This window comes from Neolamprologus multifasciatus, chromosome 10 (genome assembly GCF_963576455.1).
Source record: "Neolamprologus multifasciatus chromosome 10, fNeoMul1.2, whole genome shotgun sequence".
Lineage (NCBI taxonomy): Eukaryota > Metazoa > Chordata > Actinopteri > Cichliformes > Cichlidae > Neolamprologus > Neolamprologus multifasciatus.
Window position 1 is genome coordinate 13,581,081 of NC_140448.1, and position 18,444 is coordinate 13,599,524.

The following is an 18,444-nucleotide window of genomic DNA, read 5'->3' on the forward strand; positions in this document are numbered from 1 at the left end:
GCAAATGATTAAGTACAAGTAGCCTACAGTTATACAGTTAGCCCACATTTAGCACATTTTCCAAATGAATAGATCTTGTAGATCTAAACTGATTAGTTGATTCTCAGTCTAATGATCATTCCCTCCAAAACATGTCAGCATGATTTCATTGTATAAGTACTCGCATGCACAACCGTCTGTTCAATTGTCAAAATTGGTCAAGAACATAATACCATGAATACCAAATATGAATTTCTTTGAATATTTGATAAATTGATGACAGTCATTGACAGTCAGGTGAAACTAGGTGTCACACACAGGTGTGTTCCATGATTGTGTGCTGCCAAACACAGATATATAGAGCTTGACCAGAGCCAGTCAGATCTCTGAACATGGATAGACAAGGCAAAGCAAACGGACAAGGGGAAGTTCTTCCTTAAGGAAGAGGAGGAAGAAGAAGAAGAAGAGGAGGACTGAGAGGAATAGGTGCTGTGCTGTCCCAAATGAAATTCGGGCCACAATTATAGACCATGTCATAAACCATGGCCTCACAATGGCAGAGGCAGGTCGTCGAGTGCAGCCTAATGTGCCTCGTTCTACAGTCTCCTCCATTATCCAAACCTTTCGCAGGGAAAACAGGTATGTACTCTATGTAATCTATGATGGAATTATATGTTGTATAGGACAGGGCACTGTGCGTGAGGCAAAAAATGTATAACTTACTGTAGAGATTTTGTGTGCATCTGCCTACAGTGGTAGGTCTATACTAGCAGGTGGAGAGGACTAGTGGAATGTTTTGATACTAAATATGACAAGAAATATATTGAACAAATTACTGTAAACTATGGAATTACATAATTTATACAGTTTAGAGAAGTATTCCAGTCACTGTGCAGCGGGAGAATGATTACAGCGAACACTGAATAAGTCCTTGTTTTTTGATTTTGTGTTCATACAATTTACTACTGTAATGTACATTTTCTTTTTACATATGTATGAAACTTTCTTTGCGTGTGAATAAAAAATGGTTATCATTTCCTTGGTAGTGTGAGTGCAATCTGTGATGTCAAACGTTGGAGGCTACTCTTTTCTGTGGTATATTGTTGGTCCTCTGCCATAGTGACAAAACATCTAAACATTTTGTATGGCAGTACTCACACAATGCCAAAGGGATGATGCATTTTGGGGGCACTGACTATTCAGATTAGAAAGAAATGTAGTTTTGACACATGAGTGAACTGTTTTAGGGGAGATATGAGCTTTTGCAGGTGGACCATGTTGTTGTGATCAACCATCCAGGTTTATTTTGACAAAAGCACCAAGAATGATGAGAATGTCCGATCTGTGTCGAGAAATGAGCCAAAGCTATTGAGAAGGATCTTTGCCATTTTGGAGACACTGACTGTTTAAATGAGAAAGGGATTTAGATTGAAGCCTGAGTGAACAGTTTTGGAAGAGATATGAGCTTTTGCAGGTGAGCTATAGTGTTGTGCTAAACTGTAAAAGTGTTTTGCCAAATGATCTTAGAGTTTTGAGAATGTAATTTCTGTTTAAAGAAATGAGCCAAACCAATGGAGAAAAACTGTAATGCCCTACCTGGCCCCCCTGGCAAAACTTTGCTAGATCCTCACCTGCACAGTTACCAGCTGTCAACTACCTAAAAAGGGGTTATCTGTCTCTCAGAAACAGTTCATAACTTCCCTTCAACTCATTTATGTCACCTAAAAGGTAAACCTGTTTCTCCATCACCTGTTCAGCTCTGATGATTCAGTAAGGACATCTCCTGGTTTCATCTTCATGTTTCCCTCTCACCAGATAACCAAACCGATATCATGACCAGCAGCTTTTTTGCAGCTGTGGCTCCAACAAACATCAGCTGATACTAGAAATTAATATTAAATCAATTCTAACAACAGCTGATCAAGCTTAAACGTGCTGCTGTTGTTTAGCGTGACATCGGCTGGTTTCCTCTTTCTGGCGCAAAGTGGGCGATAAACAAACAAGAGAGCCGATCAGCTGATCATTGATCAGTTTTCATGATTGAAGTAGAAACGGGAGAGGGAGGGGGGAGAATGAAAGAAGAAGAGGCAGCTGTGCAGCGTAAAGACAGAATAACTCCAGCTTTGTGCCTTTTTCATTGTAGCTGAATTACGGGACAAATTGTTCCTTTTCGCCTCAATAAGAAACGCGTAATATTTTCTCTGAATACCAGACGGGACGGTTGGCAACAAACAAAATAAAGTTCAACATCATTAACTTCATAGCACCCACCCAGCTGTATAGAAACTCCGTCATGCTAGCTAGTACGCAGTATGGAAAAAGTCGGAATAACGAAAATAAACTCCACCTAAACTTGGTTTATATCTGACCCAGATAGACTGCAGGTCACAACTTCTTACCTGAAGTTCAGTTCACACTTGGACCGGCGGCCGCCTCGGGTCTCTTTTCCTCCTGCCTCCCCTTTCTCTCCTCCACCTGCTGGCCTCCACCACTTGCTAATGTTACTGAATCTGTGGAAGCTCCGCGATAGCCACCACACGAAGTAACGAGTAACGACCCTATCTAAATCCCAGTAACGACTAACGCGTTCCTGATTTTGGCATAATAACTAGTTACCGTGCTCGTTACCACAATAATAACGTAGTTACTGTAACGCGTTACTTAATAACGCGTTAGTCCCAACACTGGTGTTAACAGAATGCCAAGTAGGGACGATCTCCGCATTGATTTTAGTGAAACAATTGTTATTGCCCATCAATTTGGGAAGGGTCATAAGGCCATTTCCAAACAATCTGAACTCCATCATTCTACACTGAAAAAGATTATTCACAAGTGGAAAACATTCGAGACAGATGGCAATGTTCCCAGGACTAAATGTTCCAGTAAATTCAGGATCAGACCGTGAAGTGGTCAAAAAAATTGTAAAAAAACAAATTAAAAAAATTAAAATTAAAAAAAATTAAAAACAAGAGCTACACCTCAGACTCTACAGCAGGCTACAGCTATAGCCGTTAGCTTTAAAGTTCATGACAGTACAATTAGAAAAAGACTGAACAAGTATGGTTTTGATTGCGAAAGAACATGAAAGCACAGCTTAGGTTTGCCAAATTGCATTCTGAAATGCTTGACCATAACACAGTGCCACGTCTGATGAAAACCAAACACAGCATATCAGCACAAACATCTCATAACAACTCCATGGTGGTGGAGGAGTGATGATTTGGAATTATTTTGCAACCACAGGACCTGTGTGCCTTGTAGTCACTCTGTCAACCATGAACTCCTCTGTATACCAAAGTATTCTAGTGTCAACTGTGAGGTCATCTGCCTGAATGGCAGAAAATGATAAGAATCAAGGTGTTGCAATGGCGCAGGAAAATGTTGTGGTGAGACAGTAAGGGTGGTCTTTGTGCATAAACAAATGCCTGCAAACCTCAATGAACTCAAACAGTGGTGGAACGAGTGTGCTAAAACTCCTTCAAAATAATGTGAGAGACTGATTAAGTCATACCGAAAAAGATTTCTTCAAGTTAATTTGCTATTGCTGCTAAAAGTTGAACTACAAACTATAAAACCATGGTGTGTAATTAGTTTTTCAAATACCGCTTTGCATTTAGCATTTTATTTTGTTATCATTAATCTTTCACTCTCTTCCACAGTGTGCCTTTTATCCTTCCTTCCTCAACTCACTCCTAACCAGTGGAGACAGATGGCTGTCCCTCCCTGAGATTTTTTCCTGTTAAAAGGAAGTTTTTCCTTCCCACTGTTGCCAAGAGCTGGCTTACTGGGGGGAGTATGATTGTTAAGGGTTTCTCTCTATTATTTTAATTCTTCTTTGCCTTGCACTATAAAGACTATGTTGTTGTGATTTGAAGCCATATAAATAAAACTGAATTGAATTTTTCTCATTTTAAAATCCTCATTTTAAAATCCAGGACAGATCCTTTTTTTTTTTATGTCCTTTTATGTAAAATCTTAGAAATGAACCAAGTTTTTACCTTTTTACTAGTTTTGAGACGGAATATTGACAGAGGGGGGTTTATTTTGGAGGAAAAGCGGAAGAGGAAGAGGGACAGCCTCTTTGAAACTTCCACCAATAGCGTACTTGCTTGGTAAAATATGAAAATGGCGGCTCTCTGTAGTGAGTTTGGGGATCTGGTACAAATCAAAAAACAGCTAATATCGGTGATATCGCTTTGCAAAGAAAGAGGACTTTTACACAGCGCAAAGTGGTGAGACTCCCAGTGAATAACGTGCCATTAGCTGGCTGTCTTTTTGCTCTTTACAGTAAGCGTTGACGTCTAGTTACGTGTTAGCTGCGTTAGCACTGATTAAAAAAAAATCAGTCTCTGTATTAGCTAGCTGTTTATTGCCGTTAACTTTGCTGTCAGTGTCACCTTAAACATAAGCAGACCGTATATGTAGATGTACTAGTTGTGTTGACAAAGTCCACTATGTGTAACGTCAGTGTTGTCTGTGCCTGAGGCATAACTTGGTTCAGGTCGTCTCTCTAGTCAGTTGTTTTTGATCAGTAAAGTGATCAGAGTTTAGATGAATGGAAATAAACGAACTGGTGTCAGATGAGGAAGAAATCTAATGCTAAATGTTGCACTTAGGTGTTAATATTAAAATTGCGGTTGTTCCTTTACATTTCAGGGCTTCTGAATTGGCATTTGCTTTGGATCCTCTGCCAAAGGATGAACTGCCACCAACACCCCCTTTAACAGAGGTTTGTAACACTGTCATGACTGAGGACCTTTCTGGGTTTCAGTTATTACTGATGTTTTTTTCTTATTTCTTCGTTCTTTCACATGCAGTACAGTTTGTTCCAGTTCTTCATTCGTGTCTGTGAAACGGTGCAAAATTGTCACTTGTAAACACGTGTTTTATAGCTCCATTATTACTACATTACATTGGAATCTGATATATTACCTGTGGCATGACTCCCGTCTTGTGGAGGACAACCCTTAATGCTTTATGGCTCAGGTCTAGTTTTATGTTTGGACTCCTCCAGAAATACTAGTGCAAGTGAACTGCAGATCCAGAGTGCTTAAGGTTTTGCACAAACCGGTCCGATGTCGTGCAAACCTCCCTGGAGTATTATTTTCATAGAGAAACCGACACCCTGGTTGTGCAAGAAAATTGAACTCTAGGCTCATCAGTGAGTTTTAATGCCACTGGAGTATAATCGAGATTTTAACTGGGTGTTAAAAGGTTAGTACAATTACTAAAATGGATCAAAATAGCAATTAGTAATTAAAGTGCCGTATTTGTTGTATTTTCATTAATGACACTTGTGTGTTTGTGTATACACTTGAAGGATGTTGTGTAGAATCTCCAATAAACCCCAGTGTCTATTGTGATAAAGGAAGAAGTCACTCAGTGGCATTGTGGGAACTCTGATGTTTTACTGTTTAGTTAACAGGTGTGTAGAACAGGAATTGTCTATATCAAGATTTGTCTGCACACACAATCTTTTCAAAATGTGTTTGTCTTTGATTTTGATCGTTTAGGATATGTGGATATGGGTGTGGTGATAATTTTCATACTATAATATAATATGAATAAGTAATGATCTGGAATTCATCTAAAGTTTGATAAGAATTAAAAAAGACAGACAGATTTTCTGGCAGGTGGCAGAATATTATTTTTCACATGTGTATATTGCCCCCTGTTGACAGTTCTTGCAATGTAGATATTAAGATGATCTTGTAAAAACTTAATGTTGTTATTCAAATGGCTCTTATTTGTCATCATGCAGGAAGATGCACAAGACCTGGATGCACTTACACTGGCCAAATCATACTTTGACCTGAAAGAATATGATCGTGCTGCTTACTTTCTGAAAGGCTGTCGCAGTCAGAAAGCTTATTTCCTCTATATGTATTCTCGCTATCTGGTAAGATTCTGTAGATGTCGAGCATGCCCATGTCCTTTTGATCCTTCGTTTTTATGTCATAGGAAGCCCCATTTTACTTTGATCGTTGCATTTGTAACACATTTTGTCATTGTCCTTCTGTTTTTTTCTTTTTTCAGTCGGGCGAGAAAAAGAAGGATGATGAGACTGTGGACAGCCTGGGTGAGGAATTCTTCTTTTAGACCCATAAAAGATAAAAATGAGGAATTGTATTTGTCTTTATAGCGTATTTGTATATTTTCTGTGTTTTAGGCCCTCTGGAGAAGGGTCAGGTGCGCAATGAAGCTTTACGCGAGCTAAGGGTTGAGCTCAGTAAGAAGCATACTGCAGGAGAGTTGGACGGCTTCACCCTCTATCTGTAAGATTGCTCCTCCATAGTGAAACACATTACTGCCATTATGCAGATGTATACAGTGGATTACTTACAGATGATATCATGTTTGTGTCTGTGTAAACACACAGGTATGGGGTGGTTCTAAGAAAGCTGGATCTTCCGAAAGAGGCCGTCGACGTGTTTGTTGAGGGAATACATGCACTTCCACTGCACTGGGGCGCATGGCTGGAGCTCAGTAACCTTGTCACCAATATTGAAATGGTAACAAGCCTTATGTTCGGACACACAGAAACTGTGGAAACTGATAGCATTTATTTCCATAAGCTAACTCGCCAAATCCACAGCAACAGTTTCAATTAAAAAATCAGTCCTTTTTTAAAAATAACTTTAAAATACAGGATCCACATATTCAGTAAATGTTCAGAAATATTTACACCTTGAAGTGACTCTGTCTGCTTCTACCGCTTCCCCTCAGCTGAAGTCACTGTCTCTGCCAGACTGCTGGATTAAAGACTTCTTCATGGCCCACATGTACACAGAGCTGCAGATGATCAAAGAAGCATTGCAAAAATACCAGAACCTAATAGAGGCTGGCTTTTCGAAAAGTACCTACATCATCTCACAGATTGCTGTGGCCTACCACAATATCAGAGGTTTGTTTTTTCTCTACTTTTTCAGTGGAAATATTGAATTTCTGATGAAGCGGGCCTAGTCTTACAGCACGCTGTCTCCCCTTCTTTCAGATATTGATCAAGCTTTGGCTCTGTTCAACGAGTTGAGGGAGCAGGATCCATATCGTATCGACAACATGGACACATTCTCAAATCTGCTTTATGTCAAAGTAAGTGTATGGCAATTGCAATGTGAGATCTGAAGAACATTAATCAATAATCAGTAGGACTGATGTGGTTTGCACAAAGACACGGGGGCCAGTTTCTGCATTATTTCAGTGAGGGGTCAAAGTAAATAAAATTGTAGAAAAAAGGAAAGTCAGTATCATAACTGAAATTTTGTAGTGTTGCTGATTGTAATCATGTTTCCACAGAGCATGAAGCCAGAGTTGAGCTATTTGGCCCACAACCTGGTGGAGATTGACAAGTACAGAGTGGAGACGTGCTGCGTTATCGGTAAGCATTGAACTAATGAGATTAGAGGTCACCGGCTGCAACAGGACGTTACTTATGCTAGTTTTAAAACAAATGGATCGTTCATTATGTACATGTAATCCATAATATATGTTGTAAAAGAAAACTAGTGTTTCCTGCACTGCAGTAAGTCGTGTGTCTGATCCACAGGTAACTATTACAGCTTACGCTCTCAGCATGAGAAAGCAGCTCTCTACTTCCAGCGGGCCCTCAAACTGAACCCTCGCTGTCTCGGTGCCTGGACACTCATGGGACACGAATACATGGAAATGAAAAACACTTCAGCTGCCATTCAAGCCTACAGGTCAGTCTGGATATCTCATAGTCGCGCTCAGCATCTGCATCATCAGGATGTATTTATTATCAGGTGACACAGGTCTGGAGGTTTAAACGGGATTTATGATTTTAGTCTGGTGTCCTTTTTCTTCCTCAGACATGCCATTGAAGTGAATAAGCGAGACTACCGTGCCTGGTATGGTCTGGGTCAGACATACGAGATCCTCAAGATGCCCTTTTACTGTTTGTACTATTATCGAAAGGCTCACCAGCTCAGGTTTGGACTTAAGCTAAGCAGATGATATTTCATGCTGCTGTTATAAAGAATGGATGGTTTTTGGAAGAAAACTTAAATATTAAATTTAAAAATACATATATATATATATAAACACTTGTTGTTGTTTTTTTCTCAGGCCGAATGACTCTCGCATGTTGGTTGCACTGGGTGAAAGCTACGAAAAACTGTCACAGCAAGCCGAAGCCAAGAAGGTACACATCTACCCATTGCCAGTAATTAACAGTAGTTTTTGTAGTCAGTCCCAAAGCGTTTGGCTTGATTTTAACTTGTGTCATGGATTTATTTTTGTGAAGTGTTACTGGAGAGCATATTCTGTCGGAGATGTAGAGAAAATGGCTCTGCTCAAACTGGCAAAGTAAGTGTTTATCACTATATTGAGCTGAACAAGAGTGCTCTGAAGAAACGAGGCTCTGATCTGCTGTTCGATATTTATTTTCCTTTTTTATATATTTATTTTTCTGGTCGTTTGTTATTTTTGTCAGGCTCCACGAACAGCTGAATGAGTCTGATGATGCTGCCCAGTGTTACATGCTTTACATTCAAGACATTTTCTCTTGTGGGGTAAGCACTTTAAATTAAGCTCTGACACTCATATTCTCAGGGTCTAGGATTGCAATGATTTGCTTTTTCAAGTGAGATCACGATGCTTCAGCTTGCTATTATTATGTATTCGTTATTATGCATTATTATTAATTTGTTTCATGTGATAGAGCCTGACTGGCCAGCAAAGATGACTTGGTAAACTGTAATCCAGGTTTTATCTCCCAGCGTCACTGAATGCAGCATCCTTTCATGTTTCTTCCCAAACAGAAGGGGCTTTAGATCCAGTCTATTAATGCGTGTGGATTTGGAATCGGCAATCATTAATGGTTTTCATTTCATCTACTACAAACAAAAATGGGCCAGCATGTTTCTTTTCCTGGGGACCAGACAAAGTTTTAGACAGTAAACAAAGGCCAGATCTTGAAAAGGGCATTTCACTTTTTTAAACTGTCTGGTTTACAGTGAAAAGGTTCATTAAATAAAATAATCCCTTTAAATGCTATATCAACTTTAGCCTACGTCCACACAGTGTCTGTCTGATTATGACCGTTGTGTGGGCAACTGATTTAACACAATGTTTTATGTTGTAAATATTGACTCCAGACAACTGTTCAGCCGTCAACAAAACCCAGCATTACCCTTACAGGACATGATCATAAATATGAAGGAAATCCAATTATGCTGTTATTTAGGTGATCTCTATAAACCGATTCTTTAATATAGAGAAACTGTTGACAGTGGTTTGAGCATTTGGACAGGCTTCAGTTGCATGCAAGTGAAGCCTGTGTAGAGGAACGTGTCACATGACTAACATAACTTAGCTATTGTTCTGCAACAATTTAGCTTTTAATACTTTGTGTGTATTAATAAATAATGACCAGAGCAATGAAAATCTTGACCCAAGTATTGGTTAAATTACTTGGGTCAAGTAATTTAAAAGACCTCCGAAATTAGCTGTTGCCCCCCCAGGGGCAAAGCCAGCAGATTGTTTTTGCTTGCAGAGATAACTCAGACTTAAATACCAATGAAATACAGAAATGCATCATTGCATTAGTTCATTTTCTGCTGTTTTACTCATGTTAATTTGCCAAATGGGAACAATTAAGATGATGACATTGGTGGCTGGAGGTTCCAGCCCTCTGGCTCTGTTTTTCCCACTTGTGCTCCAGGTCATGTATTGCATTAATATAAAGGAATATAGTTCTAACCAAATTAAGTCTCGTCAGGAACAACTGGAGCATGCTGAGGTGAGCACAGCCCTGCGGTACCTGGGCCAGTACTATTTCAAGAACAAGCTCTATGATGAGGCATCCCTTTGCGCTCAGCGCTGTTGTGACTACAATGACGTAAGTGTTCCTGTACGATTTGAGCATCTTGTTTTAGTTGCTGTTGTGTGGTCGGTACTGATCGGTCATGCCTCGTCTTGCAGGCACGTGAGGAAGGAAAGGCTCTGTTGCGGCAGATCTCACAGGTCAGAGATCAGATTGAGACGCCTTCAGCAGACCTGTTTGCACCACTCTCAAACAACAACACTCCAGTCAGGAGGGTGTCTCCCCTGAACCTCATCTCATTTACACCCTGACACCAACTCTCTTCTTCATTGGCTTAAAAAAAATGGACAATTTATCTATCCTGTGACATGAAACTGCTCTGAAGTTTATTTTGACGAGGGCTGCGTTGGAATTTACATAATAAACTGCATTTGTTTTTGTAAAACTAGCAATCCTGACCATGTTTGTCCAGCCCATGACATTGTTTTCACATTTCCAGCAAAGACAATCAGCGTACCTGCAGTAAGCACTGGACAGGTCAGTATGCACGGTGCCGCATCGTATACAGTAAATACCCATTTCTTGTTTTTGGTAAGGTTTAATGGTCAATAGTGCAATAGTACAAAAAGAATCCCAAATAAAATGTTCAAGAGCAAACATTCAGACAAGATTAACATGTATATATGAATGAACGAACACACACACACTACAGTCTAAAGTTTACAGCACAGAGCATACAAATGGGAATTTGACTTCTCACTTCATTGCTCATCAGTACGGTTTATGTGTAAATAGTTTACAGCACAGTCTTTACAGGGACTGACTGGAAAGGGTAAAATAATTTACTATAGTTTTAAAGCATGATTATATTCAGGCTGCTCAAATGTGTTTGTAGGATTTATTGTTTGGGGGAGGGAGAGTACAGCACAAAGGCACAAAGTGGAGTTGCAGAGGCAGAGCAGGTTGATTAACACACATGCACTATTTTAACCATACAGTCACTAAGCAGCTTTACCTCAGCTTAAAGCATTAACAGTTCAGTTGATGCCAATAATATAGTTAAAGTAGAAAAACATAAAAAAAATATATATATAAAGACAACAGCAACTTAGTTTGCTTTAAAGCTCAGTACTTCCCCCTGAGATTACGAGGGGTGACGACCGGACTAGGAGGTGGAGATGGCTGACGGGACCGCAAAATCCTTGAGGAGGGGGTCAGATTTGCATCCTCGGCAGCACGGGTGTTGTATTTACGTGTTGGGGTGCGAGATGGGAACAGAGACTGGAAAAACGGTCGTTTTTGCGGCGGACGGTTTTCGGGGTCGCTCGGTGCGCCGGCGCCACAGCCTCTCTTTTTGCAGGAGCCCAGCATGCTGGGGGCAGCAAAGCCAGACGGGGGCAGCTGGGGAGGGAGGGACTGTGTTTGGGCCAGGGTCTGCGCTTTCCGCCTCAAGTCGGCTTTGACCAGCATCAGGTCATTCTGGAGCTCCATAAGGATCTGGCCCTGAGAAGAAGTCAGTTGACAGGGGGTGGGGTTAGACAGGAGCAGAGAGGGAGGGGAGGGCTGTTTAGTTTCAAAAGGTGAGGCAAAAAGCAACAGCTAAACATGCTCTAGCTCAGTGACAGCTTGGTGCAGATGTTAGAAACCTTGTTTTAGTTTAAAATCTGCCGGTGCAAGTGAGTTAGGAGAAGAAAACAACAAAGAGTTTAAAATGAGAACGGCTCATAATATAATGCAGGTTTTTTAAAGAGTTCATGCATTTTATCCTCACAAGCTGCTTCTAACTAGAAGGAAACATCGCTTTTAAACTGCACTGATGGAAATTTAACATGCAGTTTGCAAAATGTGTTCAATACTTTTTCAGCTGTTGCAGAACACAGAGGGCTGAGCACCCTGTTAAATAATTTAAAGAAAATCTTAGTTTACAAGTAAAACTGAATGTGCAAATTGCACACTGCACATTGCTTGACTCTACCTGTTTGGCTAAAGTCTCATCTGCAGCTGTTAAAGCGTGGCGCAGCCTCTCCCCTCCTGTGTTGCGACAGCAGGCTCTTTCACCAGACTGCAGGTCCACCCCCAGCCTCTGCAGATTGAGCCGCAGCTGACGCAGGTTCTGTTGTAAAAAACAAAAAATATATATATAAACATACAAATTTTAATCTTTCAAAGAGTCCAGAGACTCACATGCAGCAGTGAGTTTATGTAGAGCATGTACTGACCCGCTGACCCTCCTCCAGCTTGCGGTCAGCAGCAGAGGTGAGAGTGCCAGCACTACCTGGCACTTCTAGCTGCATCTTAAGCTTTGTCACCTCTGCACAGACAAACAGAACAAATCAGTCAGCCATCATGAACAATAACCTTGTGCATATAATCAGAAATTTTCCAGTCAGACTGTACCTTGAGTCTTGGTGCACAACTCAGTGCGGCACTGGTCGAGTTCAGTGCGCAGTCTGCCGAGTTCATTCTGCGTATTGACGCGCTGAGAGCGGCGAGGGCCCTCAGAGTCTCCAGGTGGCGCCGTCATGGGGGCTGCTTCATTTGCCTTCTTTTTTTCCTCAAGAGCAGCAGACAGAGCTTCAATCTCCTGATCACGTTCCTGGGAGAACGGAAATATATTTAGTAGAGATTCAGCGAGAGCATCGCAAACCGTTGCAAATGCTTAATTTGCAGAGAATGCAAAGCATTAAACTTTCAAGTCATTAACTGACCTTCAGCTCCTGGGTGTAGAATTTCTTCAGGTGTTTCTGCAGGCTATTTATCTTGTCTTCATACCTCTCTTCAATGAGCGCCCTCTCAGCATCCAGTGTCTCACTACAGGATGAGAAGATGAAATGTTGCTATATGTAGTCATTACAAAAACAGTTAAACAACACATTTCCCCTAAATCCCTGCTAAGAAAACACCATTAAATGTGCCTACTGCTCCCTACCACTAAAAAGTATTACCAAAAAAAAGCCTTTAAATTGGCATTTCAGATTCAAACAAACACACACCTGAAACCATCTTGCATTCTAGAGATGACCTCCATCATCTCAGAGACCACCTGCTCTCTCACATTTGCTTCTAGGACTTCTTTCTCTTCCCGCTGGCGCTGCACCTCTCTCTTCAGAACATCAATGGCCTGCAGCAAAGCCTTAATGTAGAACAGTCGGCTGTTAGAACAATAGACTTGACAGTTTTTGACACATTTAGGATCTTAAGTTTATTTGGTTTAAGTAGTGTTTCAAAATAAAAGGTTGATTTATTTTGTCAGTGAAATAAAAGTGCTTAATATTTAGGTGTTACATAGAAAGCAGAGGATGTTACCTTAGTATCTAACATGGTGATATCTCCATCGTCGACATCACTCTCATCCTCTTCCTCCTCCATCACCGTGCTGTCATTACCATTTCCTGTTGGATCACGAAGTAAAGACAGGATGTAGGCCACTCTGGTCTTTGTGGACGGGCCGTGGATGAGCTTAAAGAAGAGAAACGGCACATTTGATTGATCTCACACAGGACGCAAAACTAAACCAGCCACTCAGGTACTCGTGTACAAATGAGTTTCTTACTTGGGTAGCAATAGCAGAGAATTTGAGGGCCTGGAGGGTCTCGTCATAGATTGATGCACATGGATTGATGTTGACCACCATGGTGGAGGTTCCTCGCCCACAGAAGAAACCCTGCAGGACACGGGTCAGCTTACTGTCCCTGAAAGGCACCACTTGAGGAGGCCGTGACCTGTTGATGCAGTAGGAAAACATTAAAACCCATTTGGTCATTAAATCTTTATATGTACACTAGCAAAAAACAAAAACGCCCTACAAGCTGTAAAAGTTGATTTAGTGTAGGAAATCCACACGCCATAAATTAGCAGATCAATAATTTAATTACTGCAGAAGCTGACGTGAAGAAAATTTATAGCAATTTAGCATTTTGAGAGCACAAAAGCAGTAAAAAGCTCCACAAGATGATCTGTTTCAACCATTTCTCTAATTTACTACACCACCTAAACATTTTAAAACGTACTTATTGCTCTGGTTGTGCCTCAGGGCAGCAATGCAGCGCCCCAGTGTTAGGAGGGAGGTGTTAATGTTGTTGGCCTCCTTCATCCTCTCACCATTACGCTGATCTTTACAGCGTTCGGACCCAGCCAAATCACACACAGTCAGCCTAAAAAGGAGACAGACTTACATTATCACCTTTACAAACTCTAATCAATATAAGTTAAAATGACCCGAAACTGAAATCAAGACTGGGTAATTACAAGCAAACTTACTCGCTGATGTGCATGGCCTGGCCTGAATTTGCTCCAGGGTGGACGTGCAGGACACGGAGGGAAAAGATGCTGTGGCTGTGTAAGCGATAGGTTTATGATCAGAGTGTCCACAAGTGTAAATCAAATTAAGGTTTCAATAGGTAAACACGCCATTTAACATGCTCTTACCTGCGACTGGAGTTCTGGTTGAGGTGAGTGCTGGCGAAGCTTTGGTTGCGACGCCCAACTCTCAGAATCCTCCAGGCTTCCTCGGCGCTGCGGATCTGGATCCAGGTCAGGTCTGATACAACAGGAAGAAGCACAATGTGGTGCACGTGAAGGAGCTGCAGCAGTAGTTACACATGCTGTTATACAGGAAACACATGAATAAAGCTAACGTAGTGTTCAAAGTCGTGACCATCTTTTGCACAGTTCTTTATTCATGCACTCATTCATTGTGGTGTGTTGTTGCACTCCCACAAACACAAAGTGTACAAAGACTGCAGGTAGAATTGAGGTTGGGGAAAATGAAAGAAGCAATTTACAGTTTTTAAACATCATTTCCTGCCTGATGAAGCGTAACATACATCAGATGAGAGTGGCTGCCTGGTGGGAATGGGCCTCAGGAAGTTCAGGCTGACATACTTTGATCTAGTTTTAACTCCACTCCTGTGAATGAGCCACTGTTACCTTTCACGTAGGGGTTGCCCTGCTTGTCGTCGCTTAGCCGCAATGTGACTCTCTTCCGGGGCTGCTGGGAGGGTGAGGCGTCCAGTAGGTCGTACAGGAACTCGTTGTAGATTTCATAAAAGGACACCCAGATTGAAAACTGCACTCCTTCCTCGAGATCTTCCCCTCCGCTGTGCGACACGCTGTCCGGCTCCAGACAAACACTGTCCGTGTCTGCAGAGGCAAATTAAAAGTCACATGTTTGTTTGTTTTTTAAGGCAGTAATGATTTTAATATAAAGAAAGCAGTGTTTAAACTGAAAATTGGTATGTGCTGCACAAACAACGCTGATGTTGACTTCTTTTTGTGTTCTTATATTGTAAACAGTGCTGTGTACTCATCAAACATCAACTATTCTACTCCAAATACAGTATGTGGTGTGTTTAGCAGAAAATTGACTCCATTTAGGAATGAAAATCCTCACCTTCCAGCTGAGTGCCAAAGGTAGTGGTAGCAGACAGTCCTCCGATGCCACTATCCCAGATTGTGGTGGTGCCAGTGCAACGAGAATTCCCATCCTGAAATCCACAAGAGGAAGGAGAATCAGAAGATGCATAATTCATCTGCAGGCAAACATTTAACCAAGTAGCAGTATGCAAGGAAAAGAATATGCCAAATATACCAAAGTGTAGTCACATACGTTTGGAACACCACAATGTCCAAATGCATCCTAAAGTTCACCTTGTGTTCCAGAGTAATGCTGTAAGGCCTTTAAAAGTCATATTTCTGTTTACCTCTTTGAGCAGAGAGTTTCTGCGAATTTCCTCTGCCTTGACCTCACCGGCACTGAGCTGCCTCACATCCTGGTACAAGACAGGCTTCAGGTTCATGCCACCATACAGACGGCCCTGCAGTTTCCTAAACAGGGACACTAAAGCCCGGGGCAGCAGGCCTGCCTCTCGACCGCTGCCTGCAGGCCAAAGTTTGATAAGCATGGTTTATGTTGTGCGATTACATAACGAACAAACCTCGTAATTAACCCTGGAATTTATGTGTCCAAGTAATATCTGCAGAACAGAAAATAACTCACCCTGAATGGTGTAGGTCTTTCCAGAATTGGTTACACCATAAGTGTAGAGAAGTCTATTTTCTCCTCGAAGGACATCGTTTATCATCGCCTTCATTGTGCTCTCATAAAACTGTTGCTGCGCTGTCTCAGGACCAAATATCTAAGGAGAAATTTAGAGAAAAAAAAACATCTTCACTGGTCTGTTTCACTCCAGCATTCCCATTTTCCCCACTACATTAAAGTTCTTCTCTGAAAATATTATTACATGATTACTACAGTTTCTTTTTCTGAATGGGTTTTCAGTTTTGGAAACAGTATGTTTAAGTAAAGAGGAGCTACACACATGACTCTCCTACCTTCGTGAAACTGAACTTGTGAATACTCGGAGTGATGCCTCGTTCTGCTGCTCTCATGTTCTGAGAGTCATTTGGAGCTTTAAGCAGCAGGGTCTCTTCGTCTTGGATAGCCACACAACCCTAAAAGAAAAACAAAATAGACTCAAGTACAGTTACAGAGTACTGAAAGCTTTTACCCTAGAAGAAACGAAAATGTTGACCTTAATGTCTTACCTGCTCTTCCCCTCTGGATCTCTCCGTGTCAGTAAGTGGTCGGATGCGCAGGAAAACCTTCACCCTCTCAGTGTCCCCTTCATCACAGCTTTGAGATTTCACTGCTACTTTCTAAACATGCAAGCATCTTTGTAAATGTTTTGATGGTAGAATGGAAAAATATTAACAAGTGTAACACCACCAAACTGCAATCCCAGGGTTTAGAGTTTTACATATTGCATCTCGCTCTACTGTAATACCCATCTGGGCTTTTAATGCCTATTTAAAGCCTGCCAGACTGAAGAAAGCAGCAGTGTTTAAGAATCAGAGAGGTAGCAAGTGGACTGGAAATGTGTCAGAATGATGTAGTTTAAACAGAATGTTTCCCTGTCTCCCTTTCTTTTTGGAGGGGCTGTTATTCATCTCCTCTGAAGGAAAAGCGAGGTATGAAATTATGGCTTTGAAAAACAGTTACACCTCTGGCAATATTGATCAATTATATATATATAGACACACAAAAAACCTCATATAGATTTGTTCTGAACATGTTTTGTTATACCTGAGGGACATATGATGGTTTTTTTTTATTATTATTATTGGGAACTCTTACCGGCCCTGTAATGGATGGCCTGGTGTCCAGGCCCGGGGAAATAACAGAGATCTCTGGTAGACGTGGTCTGGCCAAACCTCCGTGCTCTGCTGCTGTAGATTCAAACACAGCCATTTCCTCCTCCTCATCAGAGGGGCATCCACACGGAGATGACAAAGACAGCGCCATGCCCGTCTATCTGTTCCAAGGATAACACGTTTTCATTAGTATGTAGTAATTCTATTAAAAAGGGATTACAAAATGTTTCAAACATGGGCTTGACTGAGGACGTGTGCACAAGTCACTTCGAAAGAATATAGGCTTGTGTTGGAAAAGCAGCAATATACAACATAAAAGATGAAAAACTAAACACACTCACACGAGTGTGTCTGTGTTGTTTGTAATAATGATGTAATGATGTTATTCTCTTTTCAAGCATTTCATTGCTATGAATTAGTTAAACATGGGTGTGTCGTCATCAAACAAGCTGATAGGTAAAGGAACACTAGTTTACTGTTTAAAGCCAAATTGAACTTGCTTAAGTAGTCAAACAGGAAATATTTCCCAGGCTTTGACCAGACAAGTTTGGCATTAGTGCTGATCAATACTGCTCTACAGCAGGTCCTGTCATGCTTATTCTTTGTAGCTATTAAGATGAGCGAGTTTAGAAGTCTCGGTTTTTCAGTTTCATTCCCCTTTTTTTTTTAAAATCCAAATGGGATTTCGTGTTACACTGAGCAGCATTTAAAAAGTATAAAATCCACGTTTAGCCTTAAAAAAAAAAAAAAAAAAAAAATCACTCGAGCCATCTTCACCTTTCACTGCTTGTTACAGCAAGAAGACTTTGTGCTTCAAAAGAAGGTGTCTCAGCACTGAGTGCAACTAAAATAAAAACCTCAGTGCTGAACCTACATGTGCAAGTAGCCATGTTTAGCCTCCAGTAAGCACGTAGTAAACGGAGCCTATATTGCAGTGAATTAAAACAGAGTCACTTTAATGTTTATACTAGCTAACATACATTTAATAACAATGATTTCTATTACAAGTACCAATATATGCTAACAAAGAGATTTGCTTCCTGGTTTTAAATGGGAAAATCGTGCAGTCACTCAAAACCAAAAACAAGCACACACAAAAAAAACGTAGATAAGATATTGCATTTAGGTTAACACACACTTACATAACTCCGTCAAACAGTTATAGTTACAATCTAATATTAAATTTTGTAACTATTACGTTAACTTGTTTAACGTCGTATTGCCCACGTTTAAGTAAAACTCACTTTAACTTTCCTGGAATGTCCAAAATGTGTCTGGTTTCCAGTAAGCTCGTTAGCTTAATGTTTACGCTAGATCGCCAAAAACCAACGTTGAGGTAAAACTGTATCAGTTCAGCAAACCCTCCTCGTCTCGAGCTCTTAGCACCAGCTGAGCCGCTTTACCCGATTGCTTTTTGGGTTTTTGAACAATGCGCTTCCCCACAGGGAGAGTCGCCGATTGGTTAAAGTGTATCGCTGTCTTCCCTTTGATTGGTTAACAGGGCCTCGCATGGCGCATGGGCTTTGGAA

The 18,444-nt window shown here is 41.0% G+C and overlaps 2 protein-coding genes across 2 annotated transcripts; one reads left to right on the plus strand and one right to left on the minus strand.

The window, feature by feature from the left end:
* The first annotated feature begins 4,044 nt into the window (after positions 1 to 4,044).
* cdc23 (CDC23 (cell division cycle 23, yeast, homolog)) lies at positions 4,045 to 10,800 on the plus strand. The gene is made up of 16 exons (XM_085175294.1): positions 4,045 to 4,211; positions 4,636 to 4,708; positions 5,741 to 5,878; positions 6,016 to 6,058; positions 6,149 to 6,254; positions 6,359 to 6,491; positions 6,706 to 6,883; positions 6,974 to 7,071; positions 7,276 to 7,357; positions 7,526 to 7,679; positions 7,809 to 7,928; positions 8,065 to 8,140; positions 8,243 to 8,304; positions 8,432 to 8,510; positions 9,719 to 9,838; positions 9,922 to 10,800. The coding sequence occupies exons 1-16, from the start codon at positions 4,099 to 4,101 to the stop codon at positions 10,072 to 10,074; spliced, it is 1,728 nt and encodes a 575-aa protein (XP_085031420.1). The 5' UTR covers positions 4,045 to 4,098; the 3' UTR covers positions 10,075 to 10,800.
* On the minus strand, positions 8,967 to 18,349 carry kif20a (kinesin family member 20A). The gene is made up of 19 exons (XM_085175292.1): positions 18,160 to 18,349; positions 16,899 to 17,076; positions 16,310 to 16,420; positions 16,097 to 16,216; positions 15,762 to 15,900; positions 15,466 to 15,641; positions 15,156 to 15,249; positions 14,693 to 14,905; positions 14,192 to 14,303; positions 14,024 to 14,098; positions 13,774 to 13,917; positions 13,317 to 13,485; positions 13,070 to 13,222; positions 12,757 to 12,896; positions 12,472 to 12,574; positions 12,161 to 12,359; positions 11,983 to 12,074; positions 11,739 to 11,876; positions 8,967 to 11,266 (listed from the first exon to the last, which is right to left on the minus strand). The coding sequence occupies exons 2-19, from the start codon at positions 17,064 to 17,066 to the stop codon at positions 10,889 to 10,891; spliced, it is 2,724 nt and encodes a 907-aa protein (XP_085031418.1). The 5' UTR covers positions 17,067 to 17,076; positions 18,160 to 18,349; the 3' UTR covers positions 8,967 to 10,888.
* Positions 18,350 to 18,444: the final 95 nt, after the last annotated feature.

Excerpts from the sequence above, each read along its gene's own strand:
- cdc23 (XM_085175294.1), top strand. The coding sequence starts at position 4,099 with ATGAAAATGGCGGCTCTCTGTAGTGAGTTTGGGGATCTGGTACAAATC. Across the intron at positions 5,879-6,015 it reads ATATGTATTCTCGCTATCTG|TCGGGCGAGAAAAAGAAGGA; the intron begins GTAAGATTCTGT and ends TTCTTTTTTCAG. Across the intron at positions 7,358-7,525 it reads GGAGACGTGCTGCGTTATCG|GTAACTATTACAGCTTACGC; the intron begins GTAAGCATTGAA and ends TCTGATCCACAG.
- kif20a (XM_085175292.1), bottom strand. The coding sequence starts at position 17,066 with ATGGCGCTGTCTTTGTCATCTCCGTGTGGATGCCCCTCTGATGAGGAG. Across the intron at positions 16,421-16,898 it reads GGCCATCCATTACAGGGCCG|AAAGTAGCAGTGAAATCTCA; the intron begins GTAAGAGTTCCC and ends TTGCATGTTTAG. Across the intron at positions 15,901-16,096 it reads ACAAGTTCAGTTTCACGAAG|ATATTTGGTCCTGAGACAGC; the intron begins GTAGGAGAGTCA and ends ATTTCTCCTTAG.